Below are 18971 nucleotides of genomic sequence, written 5' to 3'. Positions count from 1 at the left end.
CATAATACATCACTAATCTTATCAACATAATGCATCACTAATCATGGATTATGACAATTAGGGAAATCGATCCCTCGTAATACAGATGTGGAACTCACATGTTTGGGGTCTTAAGGAGGCCTGTCACCAAGCAACACATGCGTCTATATTGTAGTGGTCCGATCTTTCCTGAAGTCACACCCGAACGCAGTGGCGGTACAAAAGGGATCTGTCCCTCCGGACTTCGTCGGAGTTCGTCCCTGCTGGCCCTCGGCGCTTCACGCCTGCTCATTTTACCCTTAGGTCAGCGATAGTTCACCCCTCCCATATATCACTGTCCCTCCTTATCTCACTTTACTGCTGCTCAACATTCTTCCCAGTAAACACGAGCCTCACTACCACAATGTAGCTACACCTTACATCTTTACCACTCTGATTCTCAGTTTCATTATATCTCTCATTTACTTAACTTTCATAGCACCAGAACTTAATATACTAATGCACTTTAACTCTCATAACACAGAACATGTTGTTTTATCATACATATTTGTTTTGTCTTTATACCTATTTCTTCCATCGTTACTTCCAAAACCGCCAGCACCACTGTTGGCGGTAACAATAAATAAACAGCAACTCAGCAAGATGTCTCAACAGGAGCAGTACCAAGGTCTCCTGCAGTTTGCGACTCCCCTTATTAAGAAGGAAGATACCCACATGAGGGATGCAGTGACACCTGGTGAACGCCTGACACGTTGCGTTATCTAGCAACAAGTAAGGAAGAGGGATCGGTAATTATTATTATTATTATTATTATTATTATTATTATTACTGGATCCTTCTGCAGCGATTACTACTATATCTAAATATATATATATATATATATATATATATATATATATATATATATATATATATATAGAGAGAGAGAGAGAGAGAGAGAGAGAGAGAGAGAGAGAGAGAGAGAGAGAGAGAGAGAGAGAGAGAGAGAGAGAGAGAGAGAGAGAGAGAGAGAGAGAGAGAGAGACGGTGCAGGGCCTGAAGGACCATGTGACCTTCCCCACTCATGAGCGGGGCGGGACCCTGGACCCCGTCATATCCGACCTGGAGGAGGACACACTCAGCTGCCACCAGCTGGGTCTCGTGGGCAGCTCTGACCACCATGCTGTCCTGACCCAGGTGGACATGGGTGTGGCTCGTGACGAGGCCACCACTCGCACAGTCTGGCTATAGGATAGGGCAGACTGGGGCTCCCTTCGCCGAGACCTGCGCAGGACTGACTGGCCTTCCATTCTGCAGGATGGAGCGGAGGTACAGGCGCGAGCCTTCACTTCCCACCTCTTGGCGCTCCAGGAGCAACACGTGCCACACCGTGAGTTCGTCGCCAGACCAACGGACCAGCCTTGGTTTGGCTACCGCTGCCGCGTTGCCGCCGAGGCGAAGTATTCTGCGTGGCTCCGCTACAAGCAGAGTCCTACTCGGCGCAACAAAGACCTACATCGTGCGGCCTGCAAGAGGATGGTGACGACATGCCGGTGGGCCGTAGGGAGGTGGGAGGAGGACCTGCGGCGGCAGCTAGGAGGCCCTGGAGTGGGCAACAAGACTTGGTGGTCCCTTGTTAAGGGCAGACAGGGCCTCAACCGTCAAGACACTGTCCCTCCTCTCACAAGGCCCGACGGGACGGTGGCCACCAGCAGCAAGGACAAAGCCCAGCTGCTGGCCATCCTTTTCGCCGGGAAGATGGAGGTGGACGACCCTGAAAGGTCACCGCCTCTTCTGGAGCAGCAGTGCAGTGAGACTGTAACCAAGGTGGAAGTGACGCAGGGGCTTGTCGAGCGTCTGCTGCAGGGGCCCGCACGTTTTGAAACAATGTGCCCGCGAGCTGGCTGTACCCCTCACCACAGTCTTCTCTGCCTGCTTACGGGAAAATACCTGGCCCTTAGTGTGGAAAGAGGCCCGGGTAGTTCCCGTACACAAGAGGAGCTCCAGGTCTGATCCCAAAAATTATCGACCCATCTCCCTGCTCTCTGTGGTGGGGAAAGTGTTCGAGAGGGTGGTGGCAGATGTGGTGTGTCGCCACCTCCAGGACAATTACCTCCTCTCGGACCAACAGTTTGGGTTCAGACCTGGGCGGTCCACCTCCGATCTCCTCATGCTCCTCACCGGGCGCTGGAGGACGCCCTTGACGGCGGCCTCGACTCTGTTGTGATGGCCCTGGATATAGCGGGCGCCTTCGACAGGGTCTGGCATGGGGGCCTTCTGGAAAAGCTGAGGGCAAAGGGGATCCAGGGTGACCTCCTTCAGCTCCTTGGCGACTACCTCCAAGGAAGGACCCTCCAGGTCGTTGTCAATGGGCAAGCGTCCGAGTCCCTCCCGGTGAGAGCGTCAGTGCCACAGGGCTCGGTGCTGGGGCCAGTCCTGTGGAACATTTACGTGGACGATCTTCTCCGACAGCTGCCGGCGGTCTCAGCTTATGCTGACGATTGCACTCTCTCCTGTACCTACCCTCGACACGAAAGTGTGCGTGCTGCTGAAGAGATCAATCAGCAGCTTGGGGTAATACAGGACTGGGGGGCACGCTGGCAGGTGACCTTTGCTCCGGAGAAGACACAGGCAATGGTAGTTTCTCGATCCCCCGCTGCCAAGCCAGCAGTGAAGGGAGCGCTAAGCTTTGGTGGCCTTCCTCTCGAACTCCAGGAGTCCGTCAAGATTCTTGGGGTGGAGGTGGATCGAGGGCTGCGGTTTAACCGCCACGTCAAACACATTGCCCTTAAGGCCCCACACCGAGTCTCCTCCTTGAGGAGGGTGGCCAACTTGCTCGACAGGAGAGGGAGGCTCTTGCTCTACAAGGCCCAGATACGGCCTTATTTAGAGTATGCCACCCTCTCCTGGATGTCCTGTGCTACCACACACATCAGCAAGTTCGACGGCATCCAGCGACGGGCGCTGCGACTGGTGGAAGCAGCAGGTGCCCCAGCCCATCCTGAGGCTCCCGTCGACACGCTAGAACACCGCAGGGACGTGGCAGCCCTTGTGGTATTCCACAAGGCACAGGTGCAGGGTGTGCCACATCTGGCGGGACTACGGCTGCCCACCAGAGTCACCTCGCGGGACACGAGAACGGTGTCATCCAGTGGTGACTCAGTGGAAGTGCCGCGTTCCCGCTCCAGCCAACACCAGCGCACCTTTTGGGGGCGAGTCTCCAGATTGTGGAACGTCTTCGCGTCCTCCGTCCCTCATATCAGGGGGATGGATACCCAGGACGTGAAGTTAGCAGCACACCACTGGAGGGGCTCGTTCCCAACCCCCCTGCTAACAATATTAATATAAGTCTATCATAAAGAATGTATATATATGTATATATATTTATATTTGTATTTGTGTGTTGTGTCCCACCCCTAAAATAGGTTGCACACGGCAGTGCGCCTTCGGGTGATAATGTACCTATGTTTAAAAGAGAGAGAGAGAGAGAGAGAGAGAGAGAGAGAGAGAGAGAGAGAGAGAGAGAGAGAGAGAGAGAGAGAGATACGCACTGACGGTTCAGCGGTGCGGTCTTGCTCATTGTTATGCACCTTACGTTGCTCAAATTTCAGCATTCGATCGTTCGTCTGGCAATATAACGAGCTCTCATCACATTACGACATCGATGGCTAGAGGTTACACAAGAACACGTCATTCAAAATTGTTTTATAATTAAGAAAAGGAAATAATATATATATATATATATATATATATATATATATATATATATATATATATATATATATATATATATATATATATATATATATATATATATATATATATATATATATATATATATCAAAGCGGCTTGCGCGGCTGGCAATTTAGCAGCGAATTGCCAAGTGATAACCCACCTTTACGTAGAATCTTTGACCTTGACCATGACGCGGTTACCTAACGCTCTTTCATGCGTCACTCAACTTCCTAAATTCATCCTGTTTTCTTAATTTTAAAACAATTTAGAATGACGTGTTCTTGTGTAACCACTAGCCATCGATGTCATACTGTGATGAAACCTCGACAATAAATTAATCAGTTACATTGTCAGACGAACGATCGAATGCTAAAATTTGAGCAACGTAAAGTACATAACAATGACCAAGACCGCACTGCTGAACCGTCAGTGCGTAGCTTTATTCTTTACGTTCCTCCAGTTATGGACGTTATAAACACAAAGGTTGTAGGAAATTTTTGGCTCTTTTATTCTAGTGGGCACACACACACACACACACACACACACACACACACACTCTCTCTCTCTCTCTCTCTCTCTCTCTCTCTCTCTCTCTCTTAGTAGTCCGTGATTAGGATAATTTTCACACACGCACGGTCGTCTGCTGGTCACCGTAGGTGAATGACGCGCGTGGGCGTGTGTGTGAAAAAAAAGTATTGCAAGCTTTTCGTTGCTACTGGGTCACACACACCAACACACAAGAGAGAGAAAAAAAAAATCTCTTATGGCTGTTCAAGATCAAAGTCACAACTCTCTCTCTCTCTCTCTCTCTCTCTCTCTCTCTCTCTCTCTCTCTCTCTCTCTCTCTCTCTCTCTCTCTCTCTCTGTGTCACATACACACACACACACACACACACACACACACGCACACACACACACACACACACACACGTATGCTAAGAGAATAAAAACGGCGTACGTCACACCACAAGAGTAGTATGTAAATAGGCAAATTATTAAGAAAAAATTATTGAGCATGCTATTTCCATTGCCATGGATGCAGGCTCATTAGTGTTACGTGGACCAGAAGCGTGTAATTCAAGTATGTTAATTATTTATATCATAAACTCCCGAAAGGACGAGGTGGAGGAATGATGCACCTCGTTAGCGGCCTTGGAGAAAGCACGAACCTTGTCACCACCATCGCCTAGCCATCACCTACACCAATGAATATAGTACACTGTATTTTCCTTCTACACTAACATTTTTATTTTAATCTCCCATATCTCTTCCTTCTATCACAATTTTCCGATTATCTATACAACAGACGAAAAACTAATGCAAACGGTAATGTGTATGTATGTGTGCAGTAGGTCCAGGCCACAAACCAGATGTGAAGGACAAGTCAAAATCCTGTAATTAAATAAGATGACTCTCTACTTCCATTATTCAAATTCTGGGTTAATTTTAATCCTTCAGAAAATGCTGATTTCTGAAGCAGCATCGAGGCAAGGAAAACAAAAATAAATAAATAATAAAAACTTCCATAAGACCCTGTTCAGAATAGTCGAAATGAGACGCCGAAACGTTTGAGAAGACAGACCCACGATTTCTTCCTAGAATGTTACAGGTTCATTAATATTGCTCAGCTTCTGTAGTCGTTAAATGCGTCTTGTATATAAACAAATAAGCGAAAAGCCGGCGTGTGTGTGTGTGTGTGTGTGTGTGTGTGTGTGTGTGTGTGTGTTGAAGCTTTGACGGGAAAGTACTAGTGTTATTACGGATGACATTGACTCAGGTTGTGGTGGAGTAGAATGGCGGTCGCGTTATACAGTGAAACCATGCATCTGGTGCACGTGTAGCTCTCACCTGAAGGGAGCGGACCCAGGAGGAAGATGAGTTGGCAAAAGTTCATTCACATACGGTGGCTTGCAGTCCTCATGTGACCACTGAAGACGGGGAATGCCGTGCACCGATACGGAACATAACAAGTAGGAAAGATATGGCACCGGTGGGAGGAATGTGGCTCCTCTCCATCCCTATATAATGACCGCTCTGCAAACCCCTTGGCCAGTAAGCTCAGCTCTGCCGTTCATTGCGTTGGTGTTGCGCGCAGTTGTGGTTCTTCAGAGAAACTGCGATTCAGTTCACCGTTTCAGTAAGTAGAGTAACATCAAGGGAATGAGGTTCAAGATAGTTGAGAAATATACCTAATACCGAAAATAAATTAGGAAGTACTACAAAGCTTACATTACACGTGGAAGGGAAGAGGAATATTGTGCAGCTCAAGGTAACTCATGGAAAAGATTACGCTTTCTACCATTTTTTTTCCCTCATCAGCAGGCAAAGGTAAAGGCTCTAATAATATCAGTAGTAGAGCACAGTGGAAGTCAACCAACCTAACGCAGTGATGTAATGTATGGCTTTCCCGTCTCAAGAAGTATATATATATATATATATATATATATATATATATATATATATATATATATATATATATATATATATATATATATATATATATATATATATATATATATATATATATATATATTATTATTATTATTATTATTATTATTATTATTATTATTATTATTATTATTATTGTTGTCGTTGTTGTAGATGTTGTTGTTGTTGATGATTCATTATTACCAGAAAAAAAAAAAAACAGACTTGAGTTTGCAAGAGCACCAATCAGTATTAATGTACCTAGCATCATACTTTGCATTTCATCCTCGTTTTTTGGTCGAAACTGAGGATTACATTGTGATACAGTTTCGTTATTACAGTGATCGTGTGCATGCAAGTCACAGTGTATGGGGGAACGATATATCACCCTTTTTATATTCGATTCATATGAACAAAGTATGGCTGGTAGAAGCATAAAGAAAAAAAATACAAGAAGTGCCGAAATGAAGTGATTAATCCATGTTGGATGAAATATCCTTTCTATGGGTTGTCTTACACATATTTCATTTGATAAGACCGGGCACTTAAAATAAATAACAATAATAAAAAACAAAATAAATAAATAAATAGATAACTTAATTGTGGCTTTACTTAGTGTTTGCTAATCTTTGGCAAGATCCTCTAAGCCAGCGTGGTGTGGTTTGATCCCTTTAGCTATAACCTATCCATTCCTAGTAGCCCCACGCCTGACAATGATGAGTAGAGAAGGTGGGTGGAACGGAGAACCTAGTTTCGTTGTGAAGCATAACAGCTGATGATGATTATTATTATTTGTTACATCAAGGACACCCTGCTTGGCTATGGAGCGTGCTAGGCTTGACTGTAATACACTGTAGTGAAGGTCAGAAGGCGGAGGACATCTGTATTCTTGTAACATCGCCTCCAGAATGGGATGAATGCATAACCTATTTTACTGTATTGCGTCTCTTGCCTTACTTTGACTATGTAGCCAGTCACAAACATAAAACTTTTTTTTTTATCAGGAACGTCATAAAATAATCATAATGAGAGTAGTAATAATAATAGTAGTAGTAGCAGTAGTAGTAGTAGTAGTAGTAGTAGAACCACCTCACAATGCCAATAGCGAGCTCAAATACAAAAAACCAAGAGAGATGACAAGTAGGGGAGAGAGAGAGAGAGAGAGAGAGAGAGAGAGAGAGAGAGAGAGAGAGAGAGAGAGAGTGAAAGGGATCTAAAAGTAAAGATACTGGTTAATACTTGTGTTTAGAAAGTGGATAGAATATGCAGAAGGTGTTGTGCAGCGAGGCCGCGGGAGTGTAGGAAACATGTACGAAGTTACCCAAGTTCAAAAGAACAGTAACCAAAGAAAGACTGTAAAAGATCCAGCATTATGGTTGTGAATAAGAGAATCAAGACAGTCTGTAAAAGAGAAGGAATTTGTGAGACGAAAAGCTTCCAACACCACGTTATTTTGGAGAGGAGAGCTGAATGCGCTAGTCAGCGACCAAGGTATATCCCTACTTTTGGTACACTCTCATAATTATTTCCTCAAACATAACACTGAGACTCACAGTTTCTTTCTTCGTAAAGAAGAAACTTTCATAAATATATTAAGATAGACTCGACCAAAAATAAATGCAAATTTGCAAGTATTAAAACTTCTTTTTATTGGGTAATTAATTATTTACAAATGTTATCAGCATCTTGGTGCCCGGTCTTGTTGGGACGTTAAGTGATAACAACCAAGACTACGGTACGAAAATAGGTTGCTTTATCCCCGGGGGTTGATGGAAAGGGAGCATGGCCTACTGATTACTCACTGATTGTATGTCCCGATCTCACTATAAATTATATACGCGATTAATTTTTATGCCGCTCTCTATGAATTGTTAATTCTGTAGTAGAACGAACCTATTATTATTATTATTATTATTATTATTATTATTATTATTATTATTATTATTATTATTATTATTATCATTATTATTATTATTATTATTATTATCATCATCATTATCATTATCATGAACTAAATTAAATTTAATGTATGCTATTCTCAGCGCTTCTGAAGAAGCATAATAATAATAATAATAATAATAATAATAATAATAATAATAATAATAATAATAATAATAATAAAATTTTGGTAAAACTTTGCCACATATGAAGACAATCCTATAGCTAATTTTGGATGTAGCCATTTTTATTCCTAACTTGAAGACAAACACTATGAAGAGCCGTTCAAGTTGTATGACGTATGTAGGCTACAATCAGGAATCAGGAATAAGTGTAATTTGTAATATTCACGGCAACTATAATAAGTTATTGCTTTCACACACACACACACACACACACACACACTATATCACACACATCTAGCTCAATGTAACCAGCAGTGTGTATACGTGGCCTAATTCTACATACATACAGCCATACGAATTAGACAAATACATAAATGTTTCGGTAGGCGCCAAGACGTTGGTGGTAGGCGCCAATGAGAATAATGAAGCAGAAAGAGTGGTATGCACGATAACGAAGTCAAGGTGCTTGGTGTGTGGGCTGATGAAAATGATGTACCTGTCTGCCTTCAACATTACGGGAAATTTTCTTTAAAGGATCACTCTTAAAGATTAATTTCTCTACAGAACTGCATAATCCATGGAGGGAGGACATGGCTTCGGCGGCAGAGCGGCGTATCAAATGCTGCTAACGTTGATGCTGACGTCGGCGGTGACAGGGCACACCTACGCGCTTAGGAGTGGTAAGGAATGCCTTTCCCTTTGTCATTGAGTACATCTTTTTTTTTTTTCATACACTGCTGTTTTATTTTTTTGTTTCATTCGAAAGTGTATAGTCATTAAAACAACATTTGTTATCAGCATATTACGGCCGCTCTTATTATTCTTCTCGCCTCACCGCCAGGAGACGAACCCTTCATCTACAAGAACATTGCCAGTCGTTACCCGCATATGTTCACCTTCGAAGCCAGGATGGTGAGTATTCTGATTAGGGATAAAGTGACTTGGAAATTCCAATGGCGTCACTGATTAGTCCTTCCAAATTCCGGAATAGTTATACAGGACATGGAATATAAATCACTTGATCAGATCTTTTAAGAAACAAAACATCTACCAATAATCGTGAAGAATACGTAAAACATATTTTGTTCCCTAATGGAATCAGTGAAAAATCAAATTCACATAATGGTAGTGGTTGATAAGTATGTGTAATATATTGTAACTGTAATGGAGAGTTTTCAGAACTAGTGGTTGTCACCAGGTGGCAGCACAGACAAACTCTTCACACAAGCAATATCAGATATACCTACAGTGTTATTCTATTTACATGAAGCTGCAATGGGCTTATATAATATATTTTTCTACGCAATCCCTTCTAAGTAGTAACACAAGTAAAATCAAACTCTTTTCATGAACAAATGTATATAAGTTGATTTTCTAGTGAATCGGCATTTAGATTTAATCGGTCATCTTAAGATTTCCAATTGAATACACTCTTGATTGGAAACGTCTTAATCTAGACGACAGTAAACATAAAGGCAACATGTCTGTGACAGTCAAAAGTCTAAATTACATAGATCTCCTTCCTAGTTTATGGAAACGGCAATTTTAATAAAAAAAAAAAAAATGGCAACTCGGGTGTCCTGGCGATAGTAATGCTGTATCTCTAACCAAAACACACCTGACTTGGCCGCGCTGGTTGAACTTAACACGTTGTTGGACAAGAAGTTGAATGTTGCTGCGGTGCCCATCTCCACTACGCCCTAAGCAATGGATTACGGTAGCTGGACACTACAGCAGCAGCAGAATCGCCTGAGAGATGTTTGTTTTGGTTCTCGATTACTTTGCCTTGTCGCTCGCTTCGTGAGAGGGATGCTAAAATCCCCACAAAAAAAAAAAAAAAAAAAAAATAGAGCCATATATTACGATGTTACTGAGTAGGTTGTGTCATACTATACAGTACAGTGTATTTTTTTATTTTTTCATTGTCCAAATCAATAGTTTTTTATACTTGTAATATGCTTTATTTAAGATAATGCTAGCAGTTTTCTCGATACACAAACAAAAAAAAAAAAAAAAAATTTGACTACATTCTCAATATTATCCATACCGGATATTAAAAAAATCGATACATCATTTCAATAGTATCATGTTGATTAATGTTCTATGTATCTTTACGCACCTGGGACTTACTACAACAATATTTTAGCTCTTTCCTACAGTTAGATGAACAGCAACGACATCTAGCGGTTTAGCTCCGAAAACTTCCTATTATGATATACCGGTACATTCATGTTCTTCGCCTATAGTCTGCAGTAGTAACTTATATTATTTCAAGACTGGAGTATAAAGACACCTTCAAAACTGTTATAATAAAGTGAGCGTTCTGGTGATTGAACTCTTTTCTGTAAACTTTCTGGGGAGCGACGGTTAGTCAAGTTTTTTTTTTCCTAGTGTGTGTGTATGTGTGTGTGTCTATATATATATATATATATATATATATATATATATATATATATATATATATATATATATATATATATATATATATATATATATATATATATATATATATATATATATATATATATATATATATATATATATATATATATATATATATATATATATATATATATATACTTTTTTTTTCTGGCCTCATCGCCGCAGTATTCTCTTGCTGTGTTCCACCGCTTTTTCATGGTAACTACTCTTATAATCTTGCTAACTGCGTGTCTCCCCTCCCACGGTCTCGCTGCACAAGACTTTTTCTTCTCTCATCCCTATTATGTCCACCTCTCATATGCAAGAATTGACCAGTATTGTCAATCATTCATTCTTTTCTCTGGTAAACTCTGGAACTCCCTGCCTGCTTATGACTTGAACTTTTTTCAAGAGGGAGATATCAAGACACTTATCCTCTGCTATTTGATCATTCTATTTAGCATTGCTCTGGGAGCTGACATTTAAGTGGGCCTTTTTTTTTTCCTTTTTCAATTTTTTGTTGCCCTTGATCAGTGGCCCTCTTACAGAGAGAGAGAGAGAGAGAGAGAGAGAGAGAATATATATATATATATATATATATATATATATATATATATATATATATATATATATATATATATATATATATATATATATATATATATATATATATATATATATATATATATATATATATATATATATATATATATATATATATATATATATATATATATATATATATATATATATATATATATATATATATATATATATATATATATATATATGATGTAAAAAGAGCTTAGGCATTCTAGTTTTAGAGAGAACTCATTAGTTTTTTGTTTAGTGGTTTACACATCAGTAGATTTTGAAGACTGAAAGGGAAAAAATCTCTCAATGTCAAAGTATGAGACCAATTCTGAGCCAGTGGTCACATTCTCAAACACTTCAACATCTTATTTCAACAACTTGAAAATGCTGCAATGAATGTATTCCATGGCTTTTTTTTTTCTTGACATGATAGTTTAACAATGATTGTTCATGTCAATCAAACAAGCACTGTATGACATCTTTTGTGCATTCCCATAATTTAAGCCATTTCCATATTATATTTGATATAGCTTTTCATCAATAAATTCCCTTCCATGATGTAGTCCTATGACCATTATTTCTTCAGGTGGGCACAACTACCTCAGGTGACGAGATGAAGATGCTGCTTGGGATGTGTAAGGAGGACCGCCAAGTGGTGATGACAAAGCTACCTGTCACCTCTACAGTGGCAACCACCCAGAACAATGCAGACAATCATGTCCTAAATGTATGTAAATATATCATTTGTTATGCATTCCTTAAACTTGTTTATAATAAGCACATATTTCGCCTTCATACTTCATTATTGGATCTTGGTGCATCAGAGACAATAAAAGACACAAACTTGGAAACAGAGATGCCAGAGTAGGGTAGAGAACAATAATATCTTCAAACATGACTATCTGTCCCAGTAACTGCCCAAATGAGGATGTCTGATTCCAAATAGACTATAATTGTACATTTAGTATTAATTTTCAGTAGCAACCCACCTATGGACAGCACAACATGATCTACATGCTTTGAAAAAAAAATATATATATATAATAATAGCCATGAATCAACAATGACGTCAGCCTAGAAATGTGTAGTATTTTAATTTCTCTGTGTGTATTTTCTCCAGTAAAGTTAGAACTTCTGAAAACAGTCTTGAACAAAATCTCAACAATATCCAATAATTGTGTTACAGACAATAGAGAACATGGTGGAGGTGATGAAGATGGAAGAAGACATGAGCAACTCCAAGAAAAAGATGCTGCCAACTTTGAAGAAGATGGTGGATTCTGTCAATTCCACCATGAAGCTACAGACCAGGATGTCACCCCAGACTTCTAACCAGACACTCATCAACCTCCAGCAGACTGTGCTGGAGTTCCTTGCCATCAGTGGCATAGAAGCTCTGTTACCCCTTGACTGTGGCAAGGTTAGTAGCATATCCTCAGTGCTAAATGTTCCCAGAGATAAGTAAAGTTCATTCTGACCAACCATACTATAAAATTACATCAATGAGTCTCATTGCTGGTCAGACTTAAACTCAGAACTTAATAAAGGCCCTTGTGACACAGAACATTATTTACTATTATATAAAGCTTTTCTTTTGTCTTGTTCATTTACTGTTATAAATGTTAGATTTACATGAATAATGTATACATACTTGTATATATTTCTATGGTTTTTGACTGAGCTGATAAATATGAAATATTTAAGAGGAGGAGTTAAGAGGAGGAGGCAGTAGACACCTGCCGAAACGATAATTACTCCCAGTGAGGTCTAAAGCACTGTTCAGGGGGTGCTGTGAACTTATCATTAAACCCAGCTGTGACCTCACTGAACGTTTCCTTTTGTGTCTCACAACACAAGGGGGCAGTCACAGCCTGCCCTCTAAAGACAACTCTCTTCCTCCACACAAAACTACAAGCACCTAATAACACACACACCCTTCACTCAAAAATTTAAAAATGATCATGGTGACTCCTACACCAGCCTCGGAGTCCCCATCTGGGGAGGGGACCATAAATGTCCCCAGGTCGGACTGCCTTTCTGTCGACGACCCTAAGTGTCTTGACACCCCCATCAACTTTTTCTTCATTAACTTCTGCAACATTCGCGGTCTAAGATCTAATTTTCAATCTGTAGAACACCACCTCTCCTCTTCTAAACCTCATCTTCTTTTCCTCACTGAAACTCAGGTGTCTGAGACAACTGACAGTAGCCCCTTTTCTGTTCCCTCCTACTTTCTCTATCCTCATTTTCGATCCAAAGCTGGATGCTGCGTTTATGTGCGCAATGACTTAACCTGCTCTCGTGCCCACGCTCTTGAATCTTCCGAGTTCTCCACCATCTGGTTACGACTACAGAGTCACTCTCATACTAAATTTATCTGTGTATATCTCTCACCTAGCTCCTCTGACTATAAGAAATTCTTTGACTACTTAACTTCCAAAGTGGAGCACATTCTGACCCTCTTCCCTTTTGCAGAGATCTCCATTCTTGGAGACTTCAATGTTCACCACCAGCTTTGGCTTTCCTCTCCCTTCACTGACCATCCTGGTGAACTAGCCTACAACTTTGCTATCCTCCATGACCTAGAGCACCTTACTCGTATTCCTGACTGTCTTGGAGATACGCCCAACATTCTTGACCTTTTCCTGACCTCTAATCCTTCTGCTTATGCTGTCACCCTTTCTTCTCCGTTGGGCTCCTCCGATCACAATCTCATACCTTTATCTTGTCCTATCATTCCAATCCCTCCTCAGGATCCCCCTAAGCGAAGGTGCCTCTGGCGTTTTGCCTCTGCTAGTTGGGGGGACCTGAGGAGGTATTTTGCTGATTTTCCTTGGAATGACTACTGCTTCCGTGTCAGAGACCCGTCTTTGTGTGCTGACCGCATAACAGAGGTGATAGTGTCTGGCATGGAGGCGTACATTCCTCACTCTTTTTCTCGTCCTAAACCTTCTAAACCTTGGTTTAACACAGCTTGTTCTCGTGCTATACATGATAGAGAGGTGGCCCACAAAAGGTACTTAAGCCTTACATCACCAGAATCTCATGCACTTTATATTTCTGCTCGGAACCATGCCAAATCTGTTCTCCAACTAGCCAAAAACTCCTTCATTAACAGAAAATGTCAAAACCTTTCAAGATCTAACTCCCCTCGTGATTTCTGGCATCTAGCCAAAAACATCTCCAATAACTTTGCTTCTTCTTCTTTCCCTCCTCTATTTCAACCAGATGGCACCACTGCTATCACATCTATTTCTAAAGCTGAACTCTTTGCTCAAACCTTTGCTAAAACCTCTACCTTGGACGATTCTGGGCTTGTTCCTCCCTCTCCTCCACCCTCTGACTACTTCATGCCACCTATTAAAATTCTTCGCAATGATGTTTTCCATGCCCTCGCTGGCCTAAACCCTCGGAAGGCTTATGGACCTAATGGGGTCCCTCCTATTGTTCTCCGAAACTGTGCCTCCGTGCTTGCACCTTGCCTAGTCAAACTCTTTCAGCTCTGTCTGTCAACATCTACCTTTCCTTCTTGCTGGAAGTTTGCCTACATTCAATCTGTTCCTAAAAAGGGTGACCGCTCTAATCCCTCAAACTACCGTCCTATTGCTTTAATTTCCTGCTTATCTAAAGTTTTTGAATCTATCCTCAACAGGAAGATTCTTAAACATCTATCACTTCACAACCTTCTATCTGATCGCCAGTACGGGTTCCGTCAAGGCCGCTCTACTGGTGATCTGGCTTTCCTTACTGAGTCTTGTTCATCCTCTTTTAGAGATTTTGGTGAAACTTTTGCTGTTTCCTTGGACATATCAAAAGCTTTTGATAGAGTCTGGCACAAAGCTTTGATTTCCAAACTACCCTCCTACGGTTTCTATCCTTCTCTCTGTAACTTCATCTCAAGTTTCCTTTCTGACCGTTCTATTGCTGCTGTGGTAGACGGTCACTGTTCTTCTCCTAAATTTATTAACAGTGGTGTTCCTCAGGGTTCTGTCCTGTCACCCACTCTCTTCTTATTATTCATTAATGATCTTCTAAACCAAACTTCTTGTCCTATCCACTCCTACGCTGATGATACCACCCTGCACTTTTCCACGTCTTTTCATAGACGTTCAACACTTTAGGAGGTAAACATATCACGCATAGAAGCCACAGAACGCTTGACTTCTGATCTTTCTAAAATTTCTGGTTGGGGCAGAGCAAACTTGGTATTGTTCAATGCCTCAAAAACTCAATTCCTCCATCTATCAACTCGACACAACCTTCCAGACAACTATCCCCTCTTCTTCAATGACACTCAACTATCCCCCTCTTCTACACTGAACATCCTCGGTCTGTCCTTTACTTATAATCTGAACTGGAAACTTCACATCTCATCTCTAGCTAAAACAGCTTTTATGAAGTTAGGTGTTCTGAGACGTCTCCGCCAGTTTTTCTCACCCCCCCCCCCCAGCTGCTAACTCTGTACAAGGGCCTTATCCGTCCATGTATGGAGTATGCTTCACATGTTTGGGGGGGTTCCACTCATACTGCTCTTCTAGACAGGGTGGAATCAAAAGCTTTTCGTCTCATCAACTCCTCTCCTCTAACTGACTCTTCAGCCTCTCTCTCACCGCTGCAATGTTGCATATCTAGCTGTCTTCTACCGCTATTTTCATGCTAACTGCTCTTCTGATCTTGCTAACTGCATGCCTCCCCTCCTTCCGCGGCCTCGCTGCACAAGACTTTCTTCTTTCTCTCACCCCTATTCTGTCCACCTCTCTAACGCAAGAGTTAACCAGTATTCTCAATCATTCATCCCTTTCTCTGGTAAACTCTGGAACTCCCTGCCTGCTTCTGTATTTTCACCTTCCTATGACTTGAATTACTTCAAGAGGGAGGTTTCAAGACACTTATCCATCAATTTTTGACCACTGCTTTGACCCTTTTATGGGACTGGCATTTCAGTGGGCATTTTTTTATTAGATTTTTGTTGCCCTTGGCCAGTGTCCTTCCTACATAAAAAAAAAAAAAAAAAAAATAGTTGATGACGTTTTGCTCCTTAAAAGATATGATAATCCATGTGGAAAGAGTGTTTCTCAAACAATTGAAATTGTCCACTGCCAGAATCCCAAGAGCCCTATGGACCCAGTGCCCAGCACAGGCTCTTACCCATGGGTGGCAGCACTCGGCTCTAGTGAGGATGGCAGATTTCATTACCGCTGCATTGGTGTTCTTATCACACAACACCACATCCTCACTGATGCCGAATGTGTTACTTCACCAAACGTGTAAGTGACAGACAGATAAATCATAAGATCAACATTCCCTTGTTAAGACAGAATTATTGTAGTGCTTGAGCATATACTTCACGTACTATACTAGAAACCATTACAAGCGAGATATGTTACTTCCTTAGTCTACATGTCTTAGAAACTGCTTTCAAACCCTCTTCCTCAGCAACTTAGTGATGATGAACGTAACTGACGCTCCAGGGCCAGGAGCTGTATTCAATTATGTGGCAGGGCGTAGGGTTCATCCCGCCATCAAGAGCAGTGAGGATCTTCTATCTGGTAACAACATTGGCATACTGGAATTGGCTCTACCTTATGAATTTAATGGTGAGTAACTTATCCAGACAAGTGTGGATTTTTTTTTTCACACAAAATTACTATGTGCAGAATGAGCTTGTCAAACATCATGGTAATAGATCATTGTGTTATTTATAAGGGGATGGTCAAATTAAGTACTTTTAACATTTCTAATTTTGTTCAAGGCTCTACAATATTGGTAATTGTTACTCATGTACTTTCCAAATTTCATGCTTTTCAAATTACTGTCTCTTTCAGCAATTTATTGTGCCCATTTTTTAACATCTTTCTCATGTAATGTTCCTCCAAAATTTTCATACCATTTCTTTCCACTCCATCACTACATCATCAACAAATAAAAGATAAACCATTATAGACAGGATTAAATATTGTATATTAATTTTGCCAGTAATTTAGAGGTATATCCACAGATGATATTCAGCCACTATGTCTGGCTGGACAATTTGAAGAACCCGACCCAAATGAGAGAAGTGAAGTGACCATCATCGGCTATCAAGTCACAGATAGTAAGTTTATGCATTACTACACCTCATAATTTAACCCATGGCTTTGATGTTGAGTAATTTTACTGAAAAAGATGCTTATAAAATCAGTGTTCCTATTTCTGTCACTTCATATGTATGTATATCAGATTATAAATAGTTGCAGTGACAAAGAATTATATTATTTATGATAACAACTTGCCGCTATGAGTTATGTGATTATTATTCGTATTTTGCAGCTCCAACTGGACGCATGGCAGGTCTCTACAACTGGCCAAAGTCCCGTACTTTGGGTTCTGCATTTTGCTATGTAGCCTTAAAGTCTCTGAAGGAAGAAAACCCAGGTATTAAAACTACTTTGGAAGACATCCTTACAAAAAAACACCTTTGTGTTGACAGAAACTTTGATCTGGTAAGTAGACTCATTTTTTTTTTTTTTTTTTTCATTACCTGCCACAAATTTAGTTTGTAACATCAATATTTTATTCTGCTATATTTGTTGTTTTAAATATTTTACAGTGGTGCCACAAATAAAATCAGTCAATCAATTGCTGCTCTTTCATCCTCAACTGTCATGTACAAAATGACCACCACAAACCTTTCACACTTTTTTTTTTATGCTCACCTGTGCATTCCTCCTTCACTGCTAAGATGTCTTCACTAATAGCACAGTTTCCTACATCTAACTTTTCTACTCTGAGATTCCTTCCCTAAAATTATAATTTCATGATTGCATTGGTAAGTTATGTGGTGACCTTGCTTCTACTTTGATTCCAGGTAGGAAAATCAATTATTTTAAGAGTGGATGAAGACACAGGACGAGTGAGGATGGTGGGACTTGGTGGAGTGGCTAATGCTGCCAAGACTAACCCCATTGCCTACACCCTTGTCCAACCTCATCGTTTTTGGATAGAGCTTGTCTTGAAGAAGTTTCAAGACAACACAACACCACAAAGACCTGCCTCACCTTCATCAGATTCAGTCATGAGTTAAAGTTTTTACCCTTCATACATTTGAATACTTTTTACCTTTCCCAACCAAATTTATCAGTAGGCATTTATAGGTTTCAAACTTTTAAGTTTTACACCAGGTATTCGTTATATGCAAGGGTTACATTCTGAGAAGAGCTTGCATAATGAGAATTCGCATGTGTCGAACCTATCATCACATTAATTATAAGGGGTTATGTTCCACGATCCATTTTTGAACACAAAATATTTATTCCACCACCGTTTCACAAATAAATAAATAAATAAATAAATAAATAAATAAATAAAATAAAATAAAGCACTAAAGCAACAATAAAACACATTAGTAAAGATAAATTGTAAAATATAATATGAAAAGACATTGTAAATAAACAAAAACAAAAACAAAAATTGAAATTGGGGGCTGTGGTGTGAGAAAAGAGCGAGAAAACATCTGCACCTACTGCCCTCTAGTGTGAGTCATTCACCCTACCTCACCAACCAGTCACAGCACCACTGCTACTTGCATAATGGGGACTTTTCTCACATATTAAGAATACTTGGCACATTTAGGTTAGTTGCATGTAATAGAATTCACATATATTAAATACCCAGTGTATTATTAAACTTATGTTTTCTATTGTGATACTTGCTTTTTAACTTTTGTACAGATCATTTTCCTGATTGTATGAGTAAAAAAAAATCAGCATTAAAGTGTTTCCAAGTTCATCAAA

The 18971-nt window shown here is 40.4% G+C and overlaps 2 protein-coding genes across 9 annotated transcripts in view; one reads left to right on the top strand and one right to left on the bottom strand.

Moving 5' to 3' along the window:
- The window catches only part of LOC135101484 (arylsulfatase B-like), a 22138-nt gene extending 16466 nt beyond the window's left edge, over positions 1 to 5672 (bottom strand). For 2 of the 3 annotated variants that reach the window (XM_064005505.1, XM_064005506.1), the window contains exon 1: positions 99 to 286. In XM_064005505.1, coding sequence (XP_063861575.1) covers positions 99 to 271 — 173 coding nt within the window. In that variant the 5' untranslated portion in view covers positions 272 to 286. Of the gene's footprint in view, positions 1 to 98; positions 287 to 5542 lie in introns of those variants that run through there. The other variant, XM_064005512.1, reaches the window with a different exon arrangement.
- LOC135101485 (uncharacterized) lies at positions 5524 to 18971 on the top strand. Of its 6 annotated transcripts, none has more exons than XM_064005517.1 (10): positions 5524 to 5664; positions 8749 to 8864; positions 9026 to 9096; positions 11786 to 11926; positions 12386 to 12619; positions 16303 to 16466; positions 16636 to 16796; positions 17198 to 17293; positions 17509 to 17681; positions 18047 to 18971. In XM_064005517.1, the coding sequence occupies exons 2-10, from the start codon at positions 8762 to 8764 to the stop codon at positions 18260 to 18262; spliced, it is 1359 nt and encodes a 452-aa protein (XP_063861587.1). In that variant the 5' UTR covers positions 5524 to 5664; positions 8749 to 8761; the 3' UTR covers positions 18263 to 18971. The 6 variants fall into 6 exon arrangements, with proteins under 6 accessions (XP_063861587.1, XP_063861584.1, XP_063861583.1 ...); XM_064005514.1 differs by having other exon boundaries at positions 5602 to 5746; XM_064005513.1 differs by having other exon boundaries at positions 5664 to 5831.

The sequence above is a fragment of the Scylla paramamosain genome, chromosome 6, assembly GCF_035594125.1.
Source record: "Scylla paramamosain isolate STU-SP2022 chromosome 6, ASM3559412v1, whole genome shotgun sequence".
In the NCBI taxonomy this organism is placed as follows: domain Eukaryota; kingdom Metazoa; phylum Arthropoda; class Malacostraca; order Decapoda; family Portunidae; genus Scylla; species Scylla paramamosain.
The sequence above is the reverse complement of the archived record's forward strand: the minus strand, read 5'-3'. Positions and strand labels throughout refer to the sequence as shown.